General features: G+C 41.5%; 1 protein-coding gene across 27 annotated transcripts in view; it reads right to left on the bottom strand.

The window, feature by feature from the left end:
- FMN1 (formin 1) overlaps window positions 1-27485 on the bottom strand; it is a 487763-nt gene that overhangs the window by 158257 nt on the left and 302021 nt on the right. For 26 of the 27 annotated variants that reach the window (XR_014058706.1, XR_014058704.1, XR_014058703.1 and 23 more), the window contains 5 exons: window positions 15228-15289; window positions 13020-13108; window positions 4391-4520; window positions 2793-2939; window positions 1643-1702 (listed from right to left, as the gene is read on the bottom strand). Coding sequence is in view for 21 of the 27 variants with exons in the window: in XM_081507056.1 (XP_081363182.1) it covers window positions 1643-1702; window positions 2793-2939; window positions 4391-4520; window positions 13020-13108; window positions 15228-15289 (488 nt within the window). In the remaining 6 variants the exon portion in view is untranslated. Of the gene's footprint in view, window positions 1-1642; window positions 1703-2773; window positions 2940-4390; window positions 4521-13019; window positions 13109-15227; window positions 15290-27485 lie in introns of all 27 variants that reach the window. The other variant, XR_014058707.1, reaches the window with a different exon arrangement.

Genomic DNA, 27485 nt, shown 5'->3' with positions numbered 1-27485 from the left:
TTATAAATCACATAATCCTACACTCGAGTGAAATTCATGCTGCACAGTGAAAAACTAGGAGAGCACCACACAGTTGTTGACTTCTTATTTTTCCTAAACTGGACCATCCTAATACTCAGTTACCAAGTGGTGTCTGACTCTTTGTGACCCCATGGATTTGTGCACACCAGGCTTCCCTGTCCTTCACTATCTCCTGGAGTTTGCTCAAATTCATGCCCGTTGAGTTGGTGATGCCATCCAGCCACCTCATCCTTTGTCACCCCCTTCTCCTCCTGCCCTCATATTTCCCAGCAGAGTTTTTTCCAATGAGTTGGCTCTTCACATCAGGTGGCCAAAGTATTGGAGCTTTAGCTTCAGCATCAATCCTTCCATTGAATATTTAGGGTTGATTTCCTTTAGGATTTCTGAAATGAATCTTATTGTATTTTAACATTTTCCTCTGTGAAGCTGATTCCACTGGGTTCAGCTCTCTTCCTCAGGAGTCAAATTCCATAGGCAAATTTCATCCTTCCTACACAGTGAGTCTGCGTAGGAAGGATGGTTGAGACAGAGACTATGCATAAATCTACTCGTGTCAACTTTGAACTGCCACCCCAAGATTCTTCAGGATAGTTCTTCTGCCACTCTGGTACCTATTGTCAGAACGGTGGGTACACAAACATTGCCTCAAGCTCAACACACCTGTACTGCTCTACCAGAAAACACCTGTCACCTCCACTCAGCTAATTCTTCACAGATGCTACTGACTACTTGCTTGGGGACATTTACAGTACATTCAACTCAGTAAGTATGTATCAAGCACCTACATTACAGACGGTCAGATAAACCCACCAGGAGGGGAGGAGAGATGATGAAAGACTTGATCAGTGCTTAGCTTGTCCTCTGCATGAAATTGTAGGCCTTTTGAAAAGGACGCCCTGGAATCGTGACTTTTCTTCCCTCGGTACCTAGGAAAAACTCTGCCTTTGTGGATAGCTAAGTGGGACTCCTGACAACATTTTCCCAAGACTTTTTCCATTTATTGACTGCTAGGTTTCTTAACAACTTACAATAGTACCTCTTTCTTCTCAAAGCTAGGACTCCTTGTTCTCGATTTAATGAGAAGGAATAAAACATAGAAAATGGTGCTCAGGTGGATTCTCAGAAATTTTTATTTCTAATGGCCAGTGTAATTTAAGCAGGGAAGATGGATTTAAATTCCACGTCTTTAACTTGTTCACCAATGAACACTGCTGATAAAGTATTGGGTATTAGTGCATATTAAGTTCCTAAATTTTGGTCTGCAGCCCAGAATCTAGTTTCAAATAAAACCAATTACTGAATGGATATAGGTTTCACAGGAACCCTCACAATCTGGTCAGAAGGCACTGAGATGACTAGGGATCTCTCTGAAGCTGTGTTACATAGTAGATTAAGAGGCAGTAAATTTGTACCACTGAATAATGCTTCCCTTCACAAGAGTCAACTAAATTCTCTTGGCTCCAGTGTTCCCATCTGTAAACCAAGGAGGCTGGAGAGCTCTCAGATTCTATGTTGGACTTGAAATTCATCCATCCAGCCATCATCCAGTTTCTGAATGCCAACAATGTGAAGGAGTTGAAACCCCATTAGCTGCAGTTTTCCACATAATGCCATTTCTTACCTGATCATAGTAACGCAGGTAATATTTCACCACGTAGTCCACCAGATTAATCCCATTATCCTAGGTTTAAAAGAGAAGCTTAAATGAATATCCTTCACATGAGACTCTGCCATAGTATATAGTCAAAGAACTGAAATCTCATTTTGTAACTCTTATACTTTTGTGATACCTAGTCTTGACTCTGTTTGATACTGGTGAGATTTTCCTCCTTGTCCCACTCATTTTTAATGGCATCTATAGAAAGAAACGACACTACACTTTTCCTTTGAGGGGGAGAAAACCCAAACAGATAATCCATCAGACCTCTGAGGTAATGGCTAAGACAAGCAACCAACCAACCAAAAGACTCTCTCAATATTTTCAGGCATAAAGCCGAGAGAGGAGGAGGTAGGGGAGTGCTAAAGAGAACCAGGGAGTAGAACAGAAAAACCATCCCTCCCTTCCCACCTCTCCAAAAGTGTGTGTTCTTAATGGCATGAAAAACAATCAAGATGGCTTAAAAGGAACACCCTGCCACTTTATGACCCTAGGACTCCAGGGGAGAGCAAGCCCTCCCACAAGGCAGCCTTTGTGTCTTGTTCACGTGGGTCTAACTCTAATTTGCCTGTGTGTTTCCCCTCCCTCCATTCCCCCTCCCTGCCCCCCGACAGGGACGCCTAGCTATGGGCAGCTTGTTTCTAAAGAGAGCTCTGCAGGGGTGTGGAGCCAAATGATAATCAGGCTCAGAGGGGTTGACAGTGGACCCCCCAGTCCAATTGTTGTGGACCAAAGGATAATTCAAACGCTCAGCTCCCTGGGTGATTCAGCATCGCTCCCTACTCAGGGGTGAGTAAATTACAAGTAGCTAACACCAAATTCAAACAGATTCAAGTCTTGCGCTATGGCTTATACTGTACACTATCTGTTTTATCCTCTCATGGTAGTTCAACATCTAATTGTGTGCTTTCAAGCAAATGAATGTTGGGAATTTTTTCATCAAAAGAAGATCAAACATGAAAAACCTGTATTCAAAAGAAAGCAAAGAAAAAAATGTACTGCTAGGAGGAGGATAGAGATGAATGGAACAACTAGGGATACTTTAAAAAAAGAAATTGAAGGCATAGAAGGAAAATGATGGCGGATCACAGATACTCATATGAAAAATAAATACCCGACTTTTGACGTCCTTGAGTTTGGGCAGAATTTCTAAGCTATATCCATCTGCTTGTCCCCGAGTCCTATTTCCTCCATTCATATAATTTCCAAAAGCCAGAATGAGAGCTAAAATATCTTTTACACTCTTCATGTGCAGCAAGCCCTGGGGAAAAAAATTACAATTATTATGAGGCTGAACTCCAAATGCACCTATGTTCATTCAACAACAAATGTTCACCAAGCACCTGATAGTCTGTTTGCTGGCCTGTTACCAACTGGATTTACAGTTGGTGAAACGGAAAATACACTTCATTAAGCCATAAGTGTCTTAAAAATGTTAACAACCATCAATTTTTATCCTTCCAATGAATTACAAACTGTGCATGTTTTAACACTGAATATTAAATATTATATTTCTATTTGAGCCAATTTTATTTTTTAAATACTTATTTTAAAGGATTCAGAAATTGAAACAAGAGAGTTGTTACAGTTAGGTTTTGTATTTGATGGCTTCTAAATAGAAAAGGTTTTAAGATCATTTGAGAATCTGGTTTTGGACACTGTCTCTATATAAACAGCATAGTTAAATGTCAAGTAGATAAAACAGCATGCCTATGCTTCCTCATCCCTGGAAATAACCCTCAGAGGTGAACTACAATAATGTATTTGGAGGTCACAGGCTCTGTTTATTAAGCACTTGCTGATTTGTCTATTAACTTTTACAATTGCAAGCTTCTTGGGGTTTTTTTCAGCTTCCTCTCTCATTTGTTTTACCTCTCTCTCTCTCATTCTTTGGCTCCAAGTGCAAATTTTCAAATTGATACTTTTCTCCCTTCTCTATAATTTCTGTCAACTTTATTTTCCTTTATTTCAGGGTAAAGACAGAAAACCAAGTGCAGCTCCAATTTGACCTCTGCTCCTGCTTTTTAGGGCATTATTAGAAGGTGCATATTATATACCTTGGTGATATTTATGCTTTCTTTATTGAAATCATTTATGTTTTAGAAGGGGAAAAAAAACATGCCTTCAAATAAGCAACTAAACGCTACAGTATTTATGGAGGATCATCATGTGGTTAAGGATGTAGGTCACTGGGAGAAAATGCCAAGCTGAAGAATTTAACTTTATAAAGAACGCAAGTGGGACGAAGCCAACAAAAATTTATTGGCCTATCACTCACTGCCATAATCATTTATTTCATTTATCAAGTCTCTGGAATCTTCTTACAATATTTCACTATGTAAATACATTTCAGATGATCCAGTGCGTTGGTTTAAGACAAATCTCTCGCAATCTTAGAGTAGAAAACACACTATACTATTAAGGTTGATTTTAAGTGGCCAGTATGCATATTGGGAGGTATCTGGAATATGTGAGAAATCTGTAAAAGTGTTATTTTTTTTCTCCTTCTTTATCCTCTATCAATCTGCATCTCCTTTCTTACTCATTCACCTACATGCACACAAACTTATGGGATAATTGTCACAGGGAAATACACAATCTTAAGTCAAAAAATTTTCTACAAAGGGACTCAAGTTGATCTTTCCCACTCTCCACTCCCTCCTCCACCCCTAAGAAAGGCAAAGTTATCCTTGAGTTAGGCAGCAAACATACCTTAGAAGCTCGTGTGATGATCTCTACCTTTCGGTGCAAGGCGGTGATCCCCTCAGAAAAGACAGATCTGAAGATTATGCACTGGGCACGTTCAGCAAAATTAGGGATCTGGGCTAACTCATGTAAAAATCTGTAAAAATTAAGAATGAATCAGCTAACTTCATATACTGTCACATGGGAAATAAAAAGACAGCAGAAAAAGATTCACCATGAGACCATTCCTCATTTGACAATGTCAATTGAACCATCATAAAAGGTATCAAATAAGCAAACTCAAGGGATGTGCTCTACTGTGGACAACAAAGCCACTTTTCAAAATGGGTTTCCACATAACAACTCCCACCCATCAGAATGGCTATCATCAAAAAGAACACAAATAACAAATGTCGACAAGGATGTGGAGAAAGGAAAATTCTCGTACACTGTTGGTAGGAATGCAAATTTTTGCAGCCACGGTGGAAAACAGTATGGTGGTTTCTCAAAAACCTAAATACAGAATTACCTTATAACCTAGAAATTCCACCCCTGGGTATACATCCAAAAAAACTGAAAACACTAATTTGAAAAAATATATGCACCCCAATGTTCACAGTGGCTTTATAATAGCCAAGATATGGAAGCAACCTGTGTTCATGAATAGATACATGGATAAAGAAAATGTACACACAATGGAATGCTATACACATATACACACAATGGACTACTACTCAGCCATAAAAAAATTTACCATCTGCAGCAACATGGATGGACACGGAGAGTATTACGCTATGCTAAGTGAAATAAATCAAAGAAAGACAAATACTATATGATATCACTGATATGTGGAATCTAAAAAATATAACCAAATCATGACTATAACCAAAACGATGCAGACTCACAGATACAGAGAACAAACCAGTGGTTACCATGGGGGAGGAGCAATATAGGGCTAGGGGAGTGGAAGGTACAAACTACTGGGTATAAGACAGGCTCAAAGATACATTTTACAACACAGGGAATAAAGACAATATTTTGTGATAGCTGTAAATGGAAAGTAATCTTTAAAAACTGTATACAATTTTTATTTATTTTTTTTCACAGCATCATCTTTTATTTTATTTTTTAATTAGTTTATTTATCTATTTTTTAACTTTACAATATTGTATTTGTTTTGTCATACATTGACAGGAATCCATCATGGGTGTACATGTGCTCCCCTTCCAGAACCCCCCTCCCACCTCGCTCCCCATCCCATCCCTCTGGGTCATCCCAGTCCACCAGCCCCGAGCACCCTGTATCATGCATTGAAACTGGACTGGCGATCCGTTTCACATATGATAGTTTACATGCTTCAATGCCATTCTCCCATATCATCCCGCCCTCACCCTCTCCCATAGAGTCCATAATACTGTTCTATATATCTGCGTCTCTTTTGCTGTCTCGCATACAGGGTTATCTTTACCGATTTACTAAATTCCATATATATGTGTTAGTATACTGTATTGGTGTTAAAAACTGTATACAATTTTTAAAAATATATTAATGGGTTTCTATAATGGTGAATAAATGTATGGTGTATAAGTTAAGAACAGAAAGTTAATGAAAGTATACTGAACCACATCAAGTAATCTATCTCCTGCTTCCCAAATAAGAATAAACCCAAATGGGAAGCATTAATCTTCACCGTCTGAAAAAAAAAAGAAAACAACACAATAGACTCCTTTTATAATGCAGTATTCTCTAATGGTGTATTAACACAGGCTAAGTGAAGACGAGGCAAATGTCTACAGGCAAATGACTAAAAGAAATCTCTTTCTGAAATGAGATTACTATTATTTTTCTGTTCAATCAGTTATAATAGTCATAATGATTCTATTCTACAGGTGTTTACTTTTCCACATCAACTTACTTACACAGACAAGAGTTCATAGTTCCATGCTTGGAACAAGGGAGGCACTCTTTAAGCGAGAACAATCTAAAGTTTCTTAAAAATTTACAGCAAGACAGATCTTAAAAGCTAAAGGTGAGTCCTGACCTATACACAGAAGCTCACTGTCTGAGCAGCTGGGTACTGGAACCCTTTGCAAAATTAAGTTGGAAGAGTTACATATTCTCGAAGCCAACCACCCGAGGAAGGGGTATAAACTAAAATGGATGGAAAGAGTTGGAAATGAATCCAGAAGAGGAGAGAATCCACTAACAGCTACTAAATCCATTCTGGGGTTGAAATGATGATTAACTGATAGTTCTGAAAGTCTTAGTCAAATTGTAACATCAATACCTTGACATTTTGTAACCTCTTACCAAGAATACTTTTACGTAGGAGCAAAGCTGGAGCCCCCTTTTTTCCATAACCCCCCCAACGTTTCTTAGTTAATACTCTGTGCCTCTTTTAGGGACACTTGGGTTTTAATAATAATTCTAATAATCAGCTGTTTTTCTTATTTATCCTACAACCAGATCATAAGCCTTTTTCTTTTTAATGGCACTGAGATGAAGCAAAGAATGCTCATAAAAGAAAACATACCTTTGTTTTAAGGTTTTGTAACTTTTGATTATTATGAAAACCATGTGATGGGATATAAAAATGAAAACCCAAAGGAATTCTCAATCAGAACAAGATGAAAAAATTACACACTATATGTAAATTGCTTCTTTGCTAAAATTAGTTTCAAACCACTGATTCATTTATGACTGAAATCAGGAGTATCACCAGTTTTCACAAACGTGAGCAGTAAAAGGCTTGTGGGCCTGGAGGCATCTGGTTCTGTGAGTGAGTCTTGGAAAGTCTGACATAGTCAAATGCTGCCAAGAGATATCTCAAGGGTAGCACCCTGCATTTCTCCCTTTCCAAATGCAACCATGAAACACTATTCCCAAAGTAGGACCTATATCCCAGAGAAGGTACACTTCCTTGTTTAAGTGGACACAGTGAGTGAAGAACTGATGGCAAGAATATACAGATCAATACTCCAGCTCCCCAGCAAGGACTTAGAAGAGAAGACGGAAATGCTGGATAAACAATCTCTTATAACTAGTCTCCAAAAAGGAGGTTTAGGATCCACGGAAGGAGATGAGCCCAAGCCTCAACTAATTTGTGTTATCCAGAAAAAAATGAAATAGAACTGTAAGGTTCCCTGGGCTCAAGCTTTACTGGAAGTAGGGCTTGGCACTAGGAAGGTTCTCAGAGAATCTTAAAGACCCAATGTTCTGTGTATGGAGAAGGGGCCAAAACATATCCAGAGTGAGTCGGGAATGGAATTCAGAAATTTCACATTATTTTTAGATTGGACTCTAGGAAATGTGTCACCAAAAATACTATAGCATCAGTCACCAAGAATTTTACTGTTTTTAGATGTGTATGAAGCATTTACAGTGTGTCAGGCACCATGCTAAGACCCAAGAACCTAATTTAACTTATATATAATTGCTTCTTGATCACCTGAGAAATAAATCCACAATTACCATGGAGTTTGATGAGTGATCTTGGTGATGGGACCTAAAACAGGAGCTATGGATGCCACATGCAGGGCATTGAAGTCAGAGCCCTGGAAGGACTATGTCAGCCCAGGTCTCTGGGAGCCCTCTGGCGCTTGCGCAGGTCACGTGTGAGAAATTGCCAGTGTGAGCCTAGACAGGCTGCCTGATATTCATGGGCAAAGATGAGAAGAAGCTAAAATGGAGCTTCGTATTCTAAAACAAAGATTTCAAGCTTTTTCTGAATGAATGAATGATTTAAAACAGAAGAGTGACACTTTCAGCTTTTTGTTTTAGAAAATTGTCCTGGCAAGGCTTGGATGATTGACTGGAGGTTATAGCAGATCTGAGGCTGGGAGCAGCCAGAATATTCTAATGGGGTAGGTGAGAGGGCCACCAGTGTGGATGTACAGGGGCAAATGGTTAGAAAGCAACTGAGGTGGCCAGACCCAGAGGAGCTGACCCATCCCGTGAGATATTGAGAAGAGTCCAGGATGACTTGTGGGTTTGGGGCATGGTCACCTAGCAGAAGGTGAAGATAAGAAATACTAGAGTAGCAAATATGGGAAAAATAAAGACTTGAGGAAAGCACCATTTCCCATTTATCTGAGAAAGTACCAGAAGCATGTGCTGTACTGTGCTTAGTCACTCAGTTGTGTCCGACTCTTTGCGACCCCCGTGGACTGTAGCCCACCAGGCTCCTCTGTCCATAGGGATTTGCCAGGCGAGAATACCGGAGCTAGTTGCCACGCTCTCCTCCAGGGGATCTTCCCAACCCAAGGATCGAACCCAGGTATCTTGCATTGCAGGAGGATTCTTTACCATCTGAGCCACCAGGGAAGGTTACCTCAAAGGTTATGAAATGTCTAACATCTTATCCCCTTCTCCTCAGCTGGGTTTTATACTCTACCCATAAGGGAAGGGATAAGCACTCTTTCACCCATCCCCAAGGAGGGGGTCTTGGGCATTATTAGCTCATGGTACTTATGAATATTTATGGACTGATTTCCTTTAGGCCTAGTCTATGCTAGGGCTAGAAATAGGAAGGATTAAATATCCCCAAAGAGCCACAGACTAGGGACCTTCCCCTTCTGTCTTTAAGGCCGGATGATCTTGCCAGAGTGGATTGTAACTAGAGCTTGTGTACAAGAGAGAGATTCTGCACCTCATAGAGAATGGGTCACACATGCACAGCAGTAAGTCAGCTGATAGCAGGAATGACGCAACAGGCCCACTGTTTTCAAGGGACTAATATTTGGTTAATCATCCCTCAGAGCCCTGAATGATAACATTTCTGTCTGTGCATGTTGTAACCTATGTTGCTTCACAGAAGAAGACGCTAACAGAGTCTTGTTTCAACAAGTCAACGTGTCTTCATTTGAGGGGACGGGAGGGCAAGGCAGCTATGGGCATAAGTGAAAAGTGAAAGTCGCTTAGTCATGTTCAATTCTTTGCGATCCCATGTACTATACAGTCCATGGAATTCTCTAGGCCAGAATACTGGAGTGGGTAGCCTTTTCCTTCTCCAGGGGATCTTCCCAAGCCAGGGATCGAACTCAGGTCTCCCACATCGCAGGCAGATTCTTTACCAGCTGAGCCACAGGGAAGCCCAAGAATCCTGGAATGGGTAGCCTATCCCTTTTTCCAGGGGATCTTCCTGACCCAAGAATTGAACCAGGGTCTCTTGCATTGCAGGTGGATTCTTTACCAACTGAGCTATCAGGGAAGTCCATAAGTAGAGCATCCCAATAGGCTATATATGGTATTCTCACTTCAGGCCAGAAAAAGCACACACCAGGCCTAATCAAACCCAATAGAAGCTCCCACTGCCTCACTACCATCCCAAGCAGAGTGTGAACAGAGTTGAGGACCATCACTGGAGAGAGTGGTTCTCAGAAAGCCTAGTCCCAAGCAGATGACATCTCTGTGGGAAATGGCTTCCTACATCTGGCCCCACGGCTCAAGAAAGCTGATGAGGTGAGTGATGAAGCCAGCCTCTCCAGACTCCAATTTATGGGACTGGGCACCACAGGAATCTTAGGAAACTGCAATGTTGAAACTATAAATGATTCATATTTTCCAGTATGTAAAACATGCTTATAGTCAACTCACTTGGAGCTAATGGCAAGTAAGTGGCCAAAAAATCAGACTCTGGCATAAATCAAACAAATGCTGCACTGTGCAGGAGGTTGGGAGCAAAGGTGAAATTCACTCAGGGCTGGAGGCCCTACCTCTCTGGGCCTCACGCTCTAAAAACTGAGTCCAAACACATCACCAGGACAATATGACCATATTCTTTGCTGTCAGTAAGAACTTAGCATGTTATGGAAGCCATTATAATGACCACTTACAAACTTTAAAAATGCCCTTCATCTGCGTCTCTATTTCTGCCTTGGAAATGGGTTCATCTGTACCATTTTTCTAGATTCCACATGTGTGTGTTGATGTATTTGCTTTTCTCTTTCAGACTTACTTCACTCTGAATGACAATATTCCAATAAAAATATTTTAATAAATTAATAAAAATGCTCTTCTATCCAGATCCTCAGTAGAGAAAGCAAGAACAAGAAGTCATTTGTTAATTACCTGCTGCCATTACTCTTTGTCTTGGCAATTAACCTTGTAAAATAATACCAAAAAGGCATTAACACAGAAGGAAAAGAGGACCCTTTCCAGGAGCAGGGACCCACTGTTCATTTCACCAGATTGGCCATTCCTATAGCTTAGAGCAGAGGTTGGTGAATTACAAACCCCAGGCCAAATTCAGCCCATCACTTGTTTTTGTATGGTCCATCAGCTAAGAATGGTTTTCACATTTTTAAATGGTCGGGAAAAAGTCAACAGAGGATAATATTTTATGACATGTAAAAATGATAAGAAATTCAAATTTCAGCATCCATAAATAAAATGTTATTGGCGCACAGGCACGTCCATTATCTATGGCTGCTTCTGGACTACAATGGTCGACTTGAATAGTTCCAACAGACTGTAATGGCCCACCAAGCCTAAAGTACTTACTGCCAGGTCCTCTACAGGTAAAGTTTTCCAACTTTGGGCTTAGAAGATCATTGCTTAATGTGGTATAGTTAGCACTACCCAAATGCTTAACCACATGATGCAAAGAGCCAACTCACTGGAAAAGACCCTGATGCTGGGAAAGATTGAAGGCAAAAGGAGAAGGGGACAGCAGAGGATGAGACAGTTAAATAGCATCCCTGATTCAATGCACATGAATCTGAGCAAACTCTGGGAGATGATGGAGGACACAGGAGACTGGCATGCTGCAGTCCGTAGGGTCACAGAGTCAGATATGACTTAGCAACTGAATAACAACAACAAATGTGTGAAATGTCCTATTATGGACTGAATGTTTGTGTTCCCCCAAATCCATATGTTGAAATCCTGACCCTCAATGTGACAGTATTAAGGAGTAGGGCCTTTGGGCAGTAATGAGGCCATGAGGGTTAATCCCTCATGAGTGGGGTTAGTGCCCTGCAGAAAAGAGACACAAGAGCTTCTTTCCTCTCTCTGCTCTCTGCCACGTGAAGATATAAAGAGACGTTGGCAGTCCACAGCGTGCAAGAGCATTCTCACTGGAACCTAGCCATGGCTGCTGCTGGATCTCAGACTTCCGGCTTCAGCAATTGTGAGATATACATTTTTGTTGTTGGCAAGTCACCCAGTTGAAGGTACCTTGTTATAGCTGACTAAGTCAGTCCTCAAATATTTCCATGGCCTGGTGTCTAAATATCCGTTATTAGTCTTTCCATTTTCGGTCATTAGCACCTTAGTGGAAATTAACTGATTATATTAGAAAGCATGACTTGGGATTGACCATGTGATGGGTTAGGGGTAGGGTTGGTAAGGATGGGGACTCAGGGTGATAGAACTGAAGGGCAGGGGAGCCACTGAGTCACAAAATTCCTAGGCTTCATGAACTAACTTTGGGTGTGTTTTGGGGGGAGAGTCCTGGCATATGCTCCACATGAGAGCCAATCATTGAAGTGTCCCCAAATTACCATAAAGGTTTGTCAGTAACTGAGTAAACCTAAAAATCCCCCACCCAGTCACTGGGAGATGATTTTTGGACCTTGGTATCCAAAGGAAGTGGGGCATTTTAGAGGAACCAAGGGCAAGGTATGAAGGTTTCAGGACAAGCCGTTCACCTTTGGATATCTCTGGGGCTGACTTAGAACCCCGGTGGTGGTTTAATCATTAAGTCATGTCCAGCTCTTTGTGACCCCATGGATTGTAGCCCACCAGGCTCCTCTGTCCAAGGGATTTCCCAGCAAGAATATTGGAGTGGGTTGCCATTTCTTTCTCCAGGGGATCTTCCCCAGCCAGAGATCGAACCTGGGTCTCCTGCATTACAGGTGGATTCTTTACCAACTGAGCCACCAGGGAAGTCCTGCTTACTCTAAACTTGATCAATTTCCTCTGTTTCCTATCCCTCCCCTCATCTCCAAGCTGAGAAGGGTACCCTGCCTTCAGCAGGAAGCACTCAAAGGAACAACCGACAAAGGAGCCCTCTGTCCACTCAGGACGCAGCCCACATTCTCAGTCCTAGGTGGAACCTGGGGGGCTGCAGATCCCAAGAGCCCAGCAAAGAACAAGAGTGTGCAGAACACCCCAAACTAGAGAGCAGACATCTCTAAACAGTGACTGGAGAGCAGCATAAGCACGTGCAAATGAAGGATGAAAAGTCACATCGAAATTGGGCAGAGCAGGTGGAGAGTGTGGGGAGAAAGCTGGCACATGCAGGCAACATTTACTGGGTACGATATTTAGGAAAATCAATTTGAATCCTGTGACTCTGACATCATCTCTTTCAACTGCATCAGCAGAACCTTAAGCAGAGCAGTAACTTCTTCCTTCCTCAGTCACCCTTTTGGCCAGAATGTTTAGTCTAGGAGGAATTAACGATTTGCTAGGACAAGAAAAGGGGAGTCACGAGGGGTGGGGTGAGGGCTTGAGACATGCTACCCAGCAGCACAAATCTCCCCGGCTGCCTTTCCCGGCAGTCAAGTCACTCTGCTGCATGCAATAGGTCACGGGAATGACGCTGCTGTGACTGAGCTTGGCACAGCTTAGATGTGGTTATTCGAGCTGGAGGCAGGAAGATAGGGAAGGCCCTTCTCCTTTTATTAACAGAAAAGTGTTCAAGCATCCTTACTGCTCAGGTTTATCCAGCAGCTTCAATTCTTCCTCTTTGGATGTCTCATAATACTTTCTTATTTTAACGAGTTCATCCTCTTGGGCTCTCTGTGTTGGAATAGAAGCAAAACAGACACACAAAAATGAGCAATGAGAATCTGTCTAAAGCAATATGTCTCCAAGTATGGTCTCTGGACCATCAGCACCACCTGTCACTAATTAGAAATGCCAACTGCAATTGTTGGCCCTATCTTGGGCATAGGGCTTCCCAGGTGGCACAGTGGTTTAAAAAAAAAAAATCTGCCTACCAATGCTGGAGATGAAAGTTCAATCCCTGGGTTAGGAAGATCCCCTGGAAGAGGAGATGGCAACCTACTCCAGTATTCTTGCCTGAAGAATTCCATGGACATAGGAGCCTGGTGGGCTACAGTCCATGGGGTCGCAAAGAGTCGGACACGACTTAGTGCAACTGAGCACACCTTGGACGTACTTTATGCCGGAAGCAGAGCCAACACTCTAAGAGTGGGGTTCAGAGAGCCCTCCAGGTGATTCTCAGGCATGCTAACGTTTGAAAATCACTGGCTAAAACCCAATGGTCATATAAGTAACCTGAGCTGGATATACAAGCCAGGAATTTGATTGCTACCTTAAATCCCTGGTGTCTTTCCCTGTAAGATAGGATATGGGTCAAGCTTTCCTTAGCATTTGCTTCCTCATCCTCAAAACAGCCCTCCTAACTTACATAGGGTCCTGATTTTTAAATTTCCAGTCAGCAGGTTCTCTCTGAATTTTCTAAGTATTTGTTGTCTGCACTACTTTCTTTGGCATTTGGTCTCATACTTTCTCAATTTATCCACCTATGTCAGTTATATGCAGCTTACTGCTACTGTAAGCTAACAAGTACCCACCAGGCGCACAGTCCCAAGCCTGAGGTAACAACTAAAAGCCACTAGAAGGCATTTTGCCTTTTACAAAGTCCTCCAACAACAAGCATTGCATCCTTGTTTTATAGATGACCCCACCGAGGCTTAGACTAACTACCTGGTAAAGAGCTTGACGTGAAACATCTTTCTTCCACAATTCCAGGCTGCCCTCCAGGTATTCCACACATGTGCCAGGATGGCCTAGGATTTGTGCATCTTCTTATCTATTAATGAAAGCCTTCCTAATAGAAACGTGGGACATTCCCACTCATCATATTATATTAATACTAAACAGTTCCTGATATACACAAAGGATGTAAAAACGTGAAGGGAATTGGAAATCCTGCTAGACTAGATGATCACACTATGGAAATTTTCTGTGAGAGGTTTAAAGTCCCTGGGAACCAAAGTATTGAATCATTTTTTGAGCTTGGTAACCAAAGCATGCTATACAGCTCTGGGAAATAGCATTACTCAGTAAGGAGAATCTGGTTCAATGTATATATTCAAATCTAACAGAGTCAGTAAACCAGAGCAGTTAACAATTATGGAAACTGGGACTCTCCTGTGTCATGTTCTCAAGAAAGCCTATCAATTACTCTGGTTATTTACACATATAATCCACATTTAAAGACAATATATGTATACAGTGCTGCTCATTTTCAAAATACATTGCTACTGCTATATATATTGAGCTCTATTTTAATAGTCACAGAAATCATGTAGAGCCTATTATAAGCCCCATTGTACTGAGGATCAAACAAGTTTAGGAGTTTATCTGACCCAAGGTCATTCAGCTGTCCATGACAGAGCCGGATCTCAAACCTGAATATCTCACTCTAAATCCAAAACACACACTCACCATCCGATACTATTTCCCACATTCAATGCCATCAGCTTACTTGGACTAAAAGTAATCATCCAAGCTGGAGACAGTATCCCCATTCCTCAGAAGATGATACTGGTTATACAGCAATATTAAGCTGGTAACTTAGCTTCATTCACTCTGATTGCAAACCACCAGGGTACCGCCCTCCCCTGTAAAAGAAATCTACTAACCCAGATACCACAGTAGGAGGGAGGGATGTCAAGAACCTAGTGTTTCCTCATGAAACACTCTCATTTGAGCTTGCTTTTCTGTACCTTACTCTCTTCCACTCAATGTCAAAATTCCCACTGCCAAAGAACATGAATGGATCAGTGATTTTTTGGGTGGGAGGAGTCACATACAATGATTTTTTAGACATTAACATATTTTTTTAAAGTTACTTAAGATACAAAAATCTGGAAATTCTGATACTCACGTTTTCATATAAGGCTGCCAGGGTTTCCAGATCAACCACAGAATCATCCACGTTAAAAATGGCTGCCAAGCACCCAAAGAGAAAGAGAAAGGATAAGAGGTTAGACCGGACTCTGCCGCACTAACATTTACTCCATGTCCAGCTACCAAGCAATGTAAACGTTTGCCCTCTCTCACACGGGTTGTCTTCTGACATGCTCTTGCCCCCTTTCCTTCTGCACCAGGGGGGCCCTGTGAAAGAAACCAAAATGGTTCTGATTGCTGGCCTAAGCCTTGGCCCTGCCTGGTTTAATTCCTCAAGCTCTGCATCCTTTCTGCAGTTTAATTTAGGCTCCGCAGGAGAAGTGTTTGTGTTTTAAAACTAAATCAGTTAGTAGGTTTGAAACACAATTTTAAATCTTTTTTCCCGCCTGGTAATTGAAGAGATTTAATACCTAATGCACCAGAACTGACGCTTGCCCATTACCAGGAAGAGGGAGAGAAAAAAGACGATGTTGGCAAATTAAATGAATTCAGGCATGTGATTTCAGGCACCTTTCCATGGCTGCTGCAAACATCTTGTTTGGATTAAAAAGACAAGAAAAAGCAATAATTGCATCAATGGCAAATTAAGATTATGGAAACCTCCCATGAGCAAGTCTTAAGGCAAGTTCTCATTCCCATGGTTTTATTTGGATTCTACTTGTTGTTCTATATCTTAAGTAAGTCATTTAGCTGTTAACTAATATGCCTGTGATTTCATCTAAAGAAATTCCTTCCCGTATATACCAGCATACAAACATGGAGATTTGAAAGCCTTAATGGATTTGGCAATCAAAGTGCTTGAAATAGGCAGCTCCACATCTTTAAATAATTATTCAAAACTAATAAGGTTTGTTCCCTCAACCCCACCTCCCTTCTCTGACTTTACATTGTGAAATTAACCAGCACGCTAGTAAATTTTCTCCGTGGCAGGCTAATTAATTTTATTAAACCAACCAGTGATATTTAGAATGCCTTAAAATTCTGCTCATCAACCATTGCTCTGTTGGTTGGCATTACACCATGGTTTTGGAGAAGGTAGGGATCAAGGTAAAGGGCAGGTTGCTTTCAAACCGTTTTGCTTCTTCTGTGGTTTAGAATTGTATGAACCCCTTCATACAATTTTAATAAACTTAATTAACTAAGCTAAGATCATGTAACTTCACAGAATACTGAGAAATGTACTTAAGATTCCTTCACAGAGCACCTTCTCTAATTCAGGAGTTAATCAGCGAGCTGTTCCTCAGCTACATGGAGTAGTGAGAAAAGAAGTGGTTAATATGCTAGTGACAAAGTCAGTCATCTCGGATTCCACCAAGACAAAGGAAAATTACACTTCTGAAGAGGCCAATCTAAAACCACAAAAGAAAAATGTCCTTTGAGGAAAGAAGGAAAGAATTTACCCTCCCAGGACTGTTATACTATGCATGGAGATAAGATGATTTCACTAACTTATTAAAAGGACCAGGCATTTTTAAATGTCTGATGCTTTAAGGAAACAAAGAAGAGCCTGGAACAATGTCTATTTTATGTAAATTATAACAGTCTCCTATAAAAATCAGCCAATGAAAATGCAGTAAGACAAGACAAAATTCTAAAAATAATTTATCAGAGATGTTCATTTCTAAACTAGGTACTACATATAACTGCAAGTTTACATATAATCAAGTGATCTTAACTAATGGGAAAGAGAAGGATCTGCTGGCTTCCTTTCCTGGTGAGTAAATATTTGAGTTTCAGAAGTTAATCAGTCTGGGTCCCAGATATACAATTTGATGGGTTATATCCTCAGCCAATTCCCCTCCAGTGTGCTAGGAAATGGAGGAAAACACGTATTTGGAGGATGGGACTGGAGAACGAGCGTGGGCTCTGGCGACATTTATTCATTCATTCACCCAGGCCTTGAATAAATATTTGTTGAATGTGCACCAAGTTCTAGAAACTGTTCTAAAATGCTGTGATTATATAAATCAAACGTGTCTAAGACATTTAAGGCACTTGGTCTCATGAGACTTATACTCCAGCTTAGAGGATAGAAAATAAACAAGTAAATAGTTACAGAAAATGATGTAAAGAAAGCGTAGAGCAATAAGCAACCTTAGAGAGGCTGATGGATGAAGGCTTCTTTGAAGAGGTGACATTTAAGCTAAGAGCTGAGCAGGTCAAGTTCTGTGAGTGTCTGGGAGAAGAGCCTTCCAGTGAGAGGTAAGGGCAGAAAGAGGTTTCTTATCCTGATGAAGGAATAAGCTCAAGATTCAGATGACTATTATGGATGGAAGCAAAACTTACTACATGATCCTGGCACGTTCAGTTCTATTAGGTTCAGTGTACCGACTCCAGTATTCTTGCCTGGGAAATGCCATGGACAGAGAAGCCTGGCGGGCTACAATCCATGGGGTCACACAGAGTCAGATATAACTGAGCACACACACACACATTCATAGGATGGGTCTAATTTCACTTACTGAAAACACTAAAACAAGATGTATGCTCAACCGAACTCATAGAGCATTATGAGAAATCAAAACAGTACCTACAAATAGTGACTATTGTGATGTTAAATATACACACTGTGTACATGTTTTAATGCTTGTTAATGCCTTATCTGCTTTAACATCTGGAAAGAATTAGAGAAAGAAGATTACCACTTTCTAGAATACTTGAATGTTTCCAGTAGAGGCAGTTGCTATTTAAACCCTTTTGGTCCTTTAAAACCCCACTCAAGGCCCACCTTCAGGAAGTGTATATGCACAAATAACTCTAATTATGAAAAATAATGTATTGAACGTCTTAAGGGAAATATAAGATAACTTTGGGTCCATTTGGGCTTCCCTGGTGGTTCAGACAGAAAAGAAATGGCCTGCAATGTGGGAGACCTTGGTTTGATCCCTGGGTTGGGAAGATCCCCTGGAGAAGGGAATGGTTACCCATTCCAGTGTTCTTGCCTGGAGAATTCCATGGATAGAGGAGCCTGGAGGGCTACAGTCCACGGGGTTGACCAAGAATTGGACATGACTGAGTGACTAACACTTTGACTTTTCAGGTCTATTTAGAAAGCTTACCTAATCTTAACTTCTCATTTCCATCTTTCCCATCAAAGCACTTTTCTTCGTATCACCCAAGTGATTTTTTTTTTAATCAAAATTTTATTTTGATGTTTGAAATACCTCAGATGTCTTTCCTTTAAATATTGGGTAAAGTCCTACCGCCTAGGCCTGATTTTTAAGTCCATTCCTTTCCTTTCCTGAGTGACATTTCCAATCTCATCCTTTACCATTTCCACTGTTCCCAGGCCCCCTGAGCTCCAGCCACACACCTCTCTACTCCTGAACATTCCATGGTTTTCTCCCTTCCTGCTCCTCACCCTCCTAGGCCCTGGTGAAAAGTTTCTTGCCCTGGAAGGATGCTCCTTGACCTTTGGATCATTAAGTACTCATTCTTTACCTCTTCATGGCACCACTCACATTTTATATTGGGTGAAAGAGTTTATTTTAAGAAGCCGTATTAGTAAGTTGCTTAACACTGGATCGTGGAAGGCCTGTAGTCAGGGACCATTTCTACACATCTTGATAATCCCAGCATCCAGCATAGTACTGGAGATAGTAACAGGAATAAGATAAATGTCTATGGATAAGACAGGTGTCCCAGGAATCCCAAAGAGTGAGTCTTGCTGTTGGGTGTCAGGAAAAGTTCCTTGATAAAGACAGCATGGGGTTTTGAAAAAGGAAAACATAGACTTTTAAAAGGGATAGAACTGATGAGTAAAAATAATATAATATGCATATCTGAATTAAGGTTGTTTCCCCATCCTTGTTTGTTCCCGTTTGAAAAATCAAAGTATGGTGAGTAAAGCTGCACAATCATGCCCCATCCATATACTCAGTACAGATACAACACTGGCCCGAATACTCCATACCTCAAAATCACTAAATTTGACAAGCAAATCTTCTCACTTTAAAGGAAAGAATACGGAAACTATCTTTCCTCTCATTCTTAACCTTCAAAGATGTTTTAAACAGTGGTATCACCATAGGCAAAAAGCCATGAGTAGAAATTCAACTGTTATACTGCTTTAGGCAGACAGCTAAAGCACCCATTTATTAATCATCATGAATCAAGCCAAGTCCATTCCAAGCACTAACAATCTGTAAATGGACAAGTGCCAGCGAATGTCAATGGGAAAGCTGTGAGACATTCCCGGGATGAAGAAGCAGACACACACAGGCTCAGAGAACACACAGGCAACAGTGGAGAGTCCAAGTCTGGCTTGAAGAGAGTATTCCTTACACACAGTTTGGAGCAAGGTCCTGTGGAATCCTGAAGGCCACGGTGAAGAGCCTGTGGTACATGGCAGGGAGGCCATGAGCGCTGATGCACAAGTGAGGCAATGGGACAGAGTTCTGTTACATAGGATAGAGCCAAATTTGGAAAGAATGGTTTAGAACTTAGTTCAGCACAGCAGAGGTAGTGAAAGCCAGAGTACTGTGGACAGCAAGAACAGAACAGGAGAGAAAGATCACAGAGCTCTGTGGAGTGCTGTCATCAACTGAGCAAGTCTGGTGTCAAATCAGCCTGAGGTTTTCCATCTAGGTGTGGAGGGAGGGCTTGGGCCACCACGAAATAGGCAGAGGAGCTGACGAGGTGGATATGCCTGATGCTGTCCCCTTAGGACTGGGGGAGGAGACGGGGAGAGGAAGAAGTCGATGGAGAGGTTAATTTAGGGCCAATGCCAAGTATTCCGCTGAGGTTTCTCCTCTTCCACGTGAGGAGCTTAAAACTGAAAAAGTGAAATAAAGTTCAGAGGTGGAAGCAGCCCTGAAACGAGATCATCTGGTTGAGCCCAGGAACTTAAGAAATTAAACACTTTCTATTATTTCTATTTTACAGGGTGGCCAGGGAAGGTTAGGCTATTAGCCAAAGGGGTGAAAAGTAAAAAGAGCCGAAGTCCTGTGACTCACAGGAGAGTCGTCTTGCATGTACATAGTCCTGCCTTCTATTCACCATGAACAGTGTAAGTTCCTACAAGGGCCAAAATACATACATGATCCTGCTATTCCCCAGATACGGGACAGTGTGTTAGATAATTGATTCTTGAAAGCACTCACTATCAAATTTAGAAGCAGTCCCTGAACCTATTCTGTTAGTTAATTGACAAATACATCAAAGAAAGAAATCAGTCATTGATTAAAATATTTTTGGAGTTACCTAGGACCAGGTAGTCCCCTCCACTTTGTACTTGCAAAAACATACTCTATTTCTCTCTCTCATAAACACAAAACCCTTTACATCATGTAAGTTGAATAAGCAAATACCAGCCTACACAATTCTCCAGCACACCTCCAAGCCCTGATACAGTATTCCAAGTAATTCTCTAGCTTTTGCTCCCATCTGTATTGGGCTCATTATACTAACACTCCCGCAGATGGTGTCAGAAAGGTGAAGTGCCAAATTCACAAAGGGGAGACCCCAACAACTCATTGCTACTGTGATATCAATCATGGCTGGTGGTTTTTACTTTTATCTTCCCCTCTCCTTAGTTACTCCTGCTCCCACTGTCAGTTCAGTTAGAATATTTCACCTACACCTCACAATATGTCAAGAGGAAATAGACACACGCTGTGAAAAGCTGGTAATTTTATTGGGTTCCTTTACCTTTAAAAATCTGTTACTTGGTCAAGTCTGGTTTCTGAGCTCCTTTTTTGCAGGGAAATTGAGGCAAACATTTTTATGTGGTCCTCTGGTGCCTGCTCTGTACTCCGAGAATTATATACACAAGGATCATTAGAGTAGGGTTTCGCCCATTAAGATATAATAACCGTCAGCAGGGACAAAAAGCAGATCAGTATCACAAATTCAAACTAACAGGCGCACATAAAAACTATGCGCCTGCTTCAGGCACAGGGACGGGGGTCAAGGTCTTACACAATAGGTAAATTCCCTCTCCACTTTGGAGACAGCTTTTCACAAGAGCGGGGTAAAGAGAAAGAACAGGCAAGAATTCTCACAGCCCTCCAGCCATTTTTAACCCTGAATGCTTTTCTATCTCCAAGCGCACCTTGTCTGAATAAAGAATGGTTGTGTTTGCTGTTTTGAAGGGTTTCCAATTAGTAAAAAACATGTACTTACTCAAAACAGCTGTTCTTGATCAAAGTAGCATCTTTGGGCAAGAAATATATGACAGACTGAGGTAGGAAAGGCATACTCCTTTTATTGTTGTTCAGTTGCTAAGTCGTGCCTGGCTCTTTGCGTTCCCATGGACTGCAACACACCAGGCTTCCTTGTTCTTCACTATCTCCCAGAGTTTGCTCAAATTCATGTCCATTGAGTCAGTGATGCTATCTAACTATTCTTAGTTTGTTCGATTACACCAAGTAAATCTGGTTGTCCAAGCTGTGAAAGATGTCACATGGGTAGGGTTGGGTTGCTTTAGCAGGCTTTAGCTATCACTGGTTTTAAAACTGGAGCCTATCATACAGAGTGCAGTAAGTCAGAAAGAAAAACACCAATAAGGTATACTAACGCATATATATGGAATTTAGAAAGATGGTAATGACGACCTTATATGCGAGACTGCAAAAGAGACGCAGATGTAAAGAACAGTCTTTTGGACTCTGTGGGAGAAGACGAGGGTGGGATGATTTGAGAGGGTATCGTTGAAACGTGTATATTATCATATGTGAAGCGGATCGCCGGTCCATGTTCCATGCATGAGACAGGGTGCTCAGGGCTGGTGCACTGGGATGACCCTGGGGGATGGGATGGGGAGGAAGGTGGGAGTGGGGTTCTGGATGGGCAACACACATGCACCCGTGGCTGATTCATGTCAATGTGTGGCAAAAACCACTACAATAATGTAAAGTAATTAGCCTTCAATTAAATGAATTAATTTTAAAAAGAGGCTACATAGCCTCTATGTAGCCCATTGTATGCTTCTTTGCATTACCTTCAGTAGTTGACACCTTTTACAAGTGGGTGTTTAAAGATTCTTTTCAAGTGGAACAGATTTGTTCTCAGTCCAAGAAAGTAAAGATGAATATTTGATTATCAATAGAAATTATTTTGTTAGCAATGTTAGCTTTCAAATAGCCAACATAAAACTCAGCTCTTTCAACCAAATTATGATTTTTTAGGGCTTGATAAATAATTCGTAAGGAAAAGAGAATGGAATGGAGAAAGCAACATGGAAGGCCTTGGGTTTTTTTGTCTTTTTTGGGATCAAATTCATGCCCCCTGTCTTGAAAGAATGGAGTCTTAACCACTGGACCACCAGGGAAGTCCCAAGCCCTGGGGTTTTTTAACTCTCAGGTAATCTAACCCTCAAAACTCTCACAAACCAATTGCTCTGACCTCTCTCAAGAGAAAGGCAAGAATGTGGGGTCCCAGAAAGATGGTGGTCTTGGCAGAATCTGAAAGCTGAAGAAAGGCAAAGCAGACTATTTCCCCACAGTCTCAGCTCCCAATGAGGCCATCACTGAGAATGAAGACCAAGCTTGTAATGAAACTGAGCAAGAGGTGAAAAGAAGGGGGCCAGGCAGAAGTGTCGAAGAACCACACAGAGGCCAGAACAAGACCTGCACAGAGCCTGCCCCACGGGAAGCTCAGTACCCAGGTCTCTTCACAACGGCCAGAACACTCCTATAACCTTTCCGCCATACGTCTCACTCTTTCCCTACTGACCACCATGCTTCTCCTCCGATGGTACCAGGCCCACCTGTGCAGACACAGGTACAGGCCAAGCCTCATTCCACGCACATACCCAGAGCAAATGCTAAGGGCACCAATTATTAAGCAGCTTAAAGGCATCTCTGTGCACTCCAGCAGCGGGTGGGGAAAGCAGGCAGGCAGTACTGGAGATGAATACTTAATTAGTAGCTTGCCTTTAGTGGGAACTTGCTGTGTGCAAGGCATTGTTCTAAGCATTTTACCTTTAATCATACAAGGAAGAGTCTACTGTTGCCCTGAGTTTTACAGGCAATGAAAGTAAGGCATGAAGAATGGTTTCCCAAGCTCAGTTCTATAACCAAATTGACTGGACTATGAAGCAACGGTTAGAACTGGACATGGAACAACAGACTGGTTCCAAATAGGAAAAGGAGTACGTCAAGGCTGTATATTGTCACCATGCTTATTTAACTTATATGCAGAGTAGATCATGAGAAATGCTGGGCTGGAAGAAACACAAGCTGGAATCAAGATTGCCGGGAGAAATATCAATAACCTCAGATATGCAGATGACACCACCCTTAGGGCAGAAAGTAAAGAAGAACTAAAGAGCCTCTTGATGAAAGTGAAAGAGGAGAGTGAAAACGTTGGCTTAAAGCTCAACGTTCAAAAAACTAAGATCATGGCATCTGGTCCCATCATGGGAAGTAGATGGGGAAACAGTGGAAACAGTATCAGACTTTATTTTTTTGGGCTCCAGAATCACTGCTGATGGTGATTTCAGCCATGAAATTAAAAGACGCTTACTCCTTGGAAGGAAGGTTATGACCAACCTGGATAGCATATTTAAAAGCAGAGACATTACTTTGCCAAAAAAGGTCCGTCTAGTCAAGGCTATGGTTTTTCCAGTGGTCATGTATGGATGTGAGAGTTGGACGGTGAAGAAAGCTGAGTGCTGAAGAATTGATGCTTCTGAACTGTGGTGTTGGAGAAGACTCTTGAGAGTCCCTTGGACTGCAAGAAGACCCAACCAGTTCATCCTAAAGGAGATCAGTCCTGGGTGTTCATTGGAAGGACTGATGTTGAAGCTGAAACTCCAATACTTTGGCCACCTCATGCAAAGAGTTGACTCATTGGAAAAGACCTTAATGCTGGGAAGGATTGGGGGCAGGAGGAGAAGGGGATGACAGAGGATGAGATGGTTGGATGGCATCACCGACTCAATGGACATGGGTTTGGGTAAACTCCGGGAGTTGGTGATGGACAGGGAGGCCTGGCATGCTGCGATTCATGGGGTCGCAAAGCGTCGGACACGACTGAGCGACTGAACTGAACTGAACTGAACTGATGATTGTACTTCTTTTATCCTTTGTAAGTGTCAGTCTAGAAATAATCACTCCACCTAAAGGAGACCTGAGTTTGATCCCTAGGTTGGGAAGATCCTTTGGAGAAGGGAATGACTACCCACTCCAGTATTCTTGCTTGGAGAATTCTTGGGACAGAGGATCCTGGTGGGGTACAGTCCAAGGGGTTACAAAGAGTCTGACACGATTGAGTAACTAACACTTTCACTTTTCAAAATTGCTCACCACAAAAAAAAAAGTGCTAACCAACTACCTATGAAAGTCTACACAGATGCCTCTGAATGGCATCACATGTTTTGTACATCAATCAGCAGTCTCCCAGTGGGAACCATAGATAGCCCAGGCCACAAAAATGTTATTTGTGTAACATTAATAATAATGCCACCCATTATTTAATTATTGCTAATACTTAATTCATTTCTAATATACTATGGTCCTTTTTTAAAATTTGTGGCTACACCCCATGGGCATGTGGGCCCTTACTTCCCCAACCAGGGACTGAACTCGAGCCCCCTGCATTGGAAGGTGGAGTCTTAACCACGGGACCACCAGAGAAACCCCTCAAATAGGCTATCTTAATATGTGTCATAAGACAATCAAACTTCAATCTTTGTTAATCATTCACAGTTAATGACAATAGTCAGTATTGTGGTTCCAATCATAGTAAAAAAGAACGTCTAAAAGCAAAAGGAAACCCAGAACTTGAAAAGGCATTATCTTAAAAGAAAATCTAAAAAGAAATCAACAGTAATATAAAATCCATTTTTCTTAAAAAGATATTACTAATTGCAATTTTATACTGCATGCCAGAACTGACTAAAAAGGGAAGCAAAGGCACAAAGAATGAAGAAACACAAACAAAAGTTGCCTCCAGACACATAAAGAAGAGCAACTATCAAGGGAATATATTTTATGATATTATCTACATTGCTAAATGCTTGCTGGTGTATCATGTGAGTTGGTACAGACCTTTATTCAAGCTTTGTTGGAGACAGGAGGCAAGTATAAATGACACAGTGTAAACAGGAGCCAGCTAGCAGGTGACAGAAATAACCATCCCCAAAGGGACACATCTAGTCCGTCCCCAAAGCTCCAAATCACTCAATCTCATCAAGCAAAAATCCCAGTTCTTGTCTAAGTCAAGGCATGTACTCGGCCACAAGGTGCTGTTTTACAGGTGCAATTAAAATTGTCCATGGTTCAAACCTCAAAGAGGAGCACAAGCACAGAATTCACAGAACTCCAGCTCCTTCATTCCCTCTATTCTCTGTAGGGCAGTGGAATGAGAAACAGTCTGAGTTAAGCTGCTTCTGTTCTTCCATTAGTTCTGGTTCTTTTAAGCCAAAATTACATTCCAGGCAGATCGGATGGTCTCAGCCAGTTGCCTGAAGGTAAAGTACAAAAGAAATGCCACCCTTGGCTTTCTGGACCCAGCTCTGAGAGGGGGGAAATGCACAGGGGTTCAGAGAGAGGTGGGTGGGACCCTGTCGCTCAGGTGTTTTAGACTCAGCAGGAAGAAATGAGAGCTGGGAAAGGACATATAGTAGCATTAGAGCTACTGTTTATATTCATCCCCAAACTGAGCTCTGCCCATGCTTAAGAAGTTGATTGACCCCGATGCCTTCCTTTGGTACGTCAGTAGGTCATGACTACCTGTCACCATCGGTGGGTAAACTCTTTCACACATGGCTTCCTCACTTGTTTCTTTACTTCCAATGTACTGTGATTTGGTAGCAGTGGTGGCAGGGGTGAGGGCGGCGGGAGGGGGTGGTGGGGAGGCAAGTAAATAACATTTTCTGATTCTAAAATCTAGTTTTAACTAAACTTGACAAAATAAACCAGTTGGCTTCAAACGATTCCTGAAGAGAAACCCCAGACTGAAAATAATCCATCAACAATAAGAAAAATGGCAGAGCACAGGCTTGACTGCTAGTACAAGTTCTTCATCAACTGTGGAATGAATTAGAAACGGGGACAGTTGAATTAGATATGCCAAGATGCTGACCTCCATAATTATAGTAGAATTTATCAAGAGACTGTTTGAAATGTGGGTTTAAATTCACTATTTTTAATAATAAGCTTCATTTTATGTATATATTGAGCCGTGAGATACTAGCTGTTGAGAATTTAAAGCTATCAAAATCAGTAACACATTTGAAAATATTAATCTCAATTTAATTTATATCTTTGCACACATTTTATAATGTGAATAGTAGCTCTGTTACACATTTACATGATGTACAAGTTCTCAAAAACATATCTTGAGAAGCATGCTCTAAAATTTTTACTGGCAGAGGTGCACAATAAAAATTTTGCCCTTTGAATATAGCTCTTCCAGACCAGAATTAGAACGTTCCTCAGGAAGGTCTCGCAGACAGTGACTGCAGCCACGAAACTAAAAGACGCTTGCTCCTTGGAAGAGAAGCTATGAAAAACCTAGACAGTGTATTAAAAAGCAGAGACATCCCTTTGCTGACAAAGGTCTGTATAGTCAAAGCTATGGTTTTTCCAGTAGTCATGCACGGATGTGAGAGCTGGACCATAAAGAAGGCTGAGTGTTGAAGAATTGATGGTTTCTAACTGTGGTGCTAGAGAAGGCTCTTGAGAGCCCCTTGGAAAGCAAGGAGATCAAACCAGTCAATCCTAAAGGAAATCAACCCTGAATATTTACTGGAAGGACTGATGCTGAAGCTGAAGCTCCAATAATTTGGCTACCTGATAAGAAGAGCCAACTCATTGGAAAAGACCCTGATGATGGGAAAGATTGAAGGCAGGAGGAGAAGGGGACGACAGAGGATGAAGACGGTTGGTTGGCATCACCAACTCAATGGACATGAGTTTGAGCAAATCAGTGGTGAAGGACAGGCAAGGCTGACATGCTGCAGTCCATGGGGTTGCCAAGAGTTGGACACGGTTGAACAACTGAACAACAACAGGAAAGCCCTAGACAATTCACAGTGAATTTCAGATGCCTGGAAATTCATTATGTTTTAGACAACTGGCATAAACCTTGACAGAGATTTCTATAAATTATTAGGCAAAAAGGAGCAAAGTCCAGTCAGCATTCTCAGATCTGAGTTTTAGACTCTGGGTATACAACTAACATACATTTTGATTCGAGATTCCTAAACAGAAAGATGGTCTTTGATACCGCTGAACTCGAAACTGAGATTCTGGACTAGTCAGAACTGAAGTAAAAAATGTTTTATTTT

This window comes from Giraffa tippelskirchi, chromosome 7 (assembly GCF_054371585.1).
Source record: "Giraffa tippelskirchi isolate mGirTip1 chromosome 7, T2T-mGirTip1v1.2.pri, whole genome shotgun sequence".
NCBI lineage: Eukaryota > Metazoa > Chordata > Mammalia > Artiodactyla > Giraffidae > Giraffa > Giraffa tippelskirchi.
Note: the sequence above shows the minus strand (reverse complement) of the source record. Positions and strands in the feature narration are given on the sequence as shown.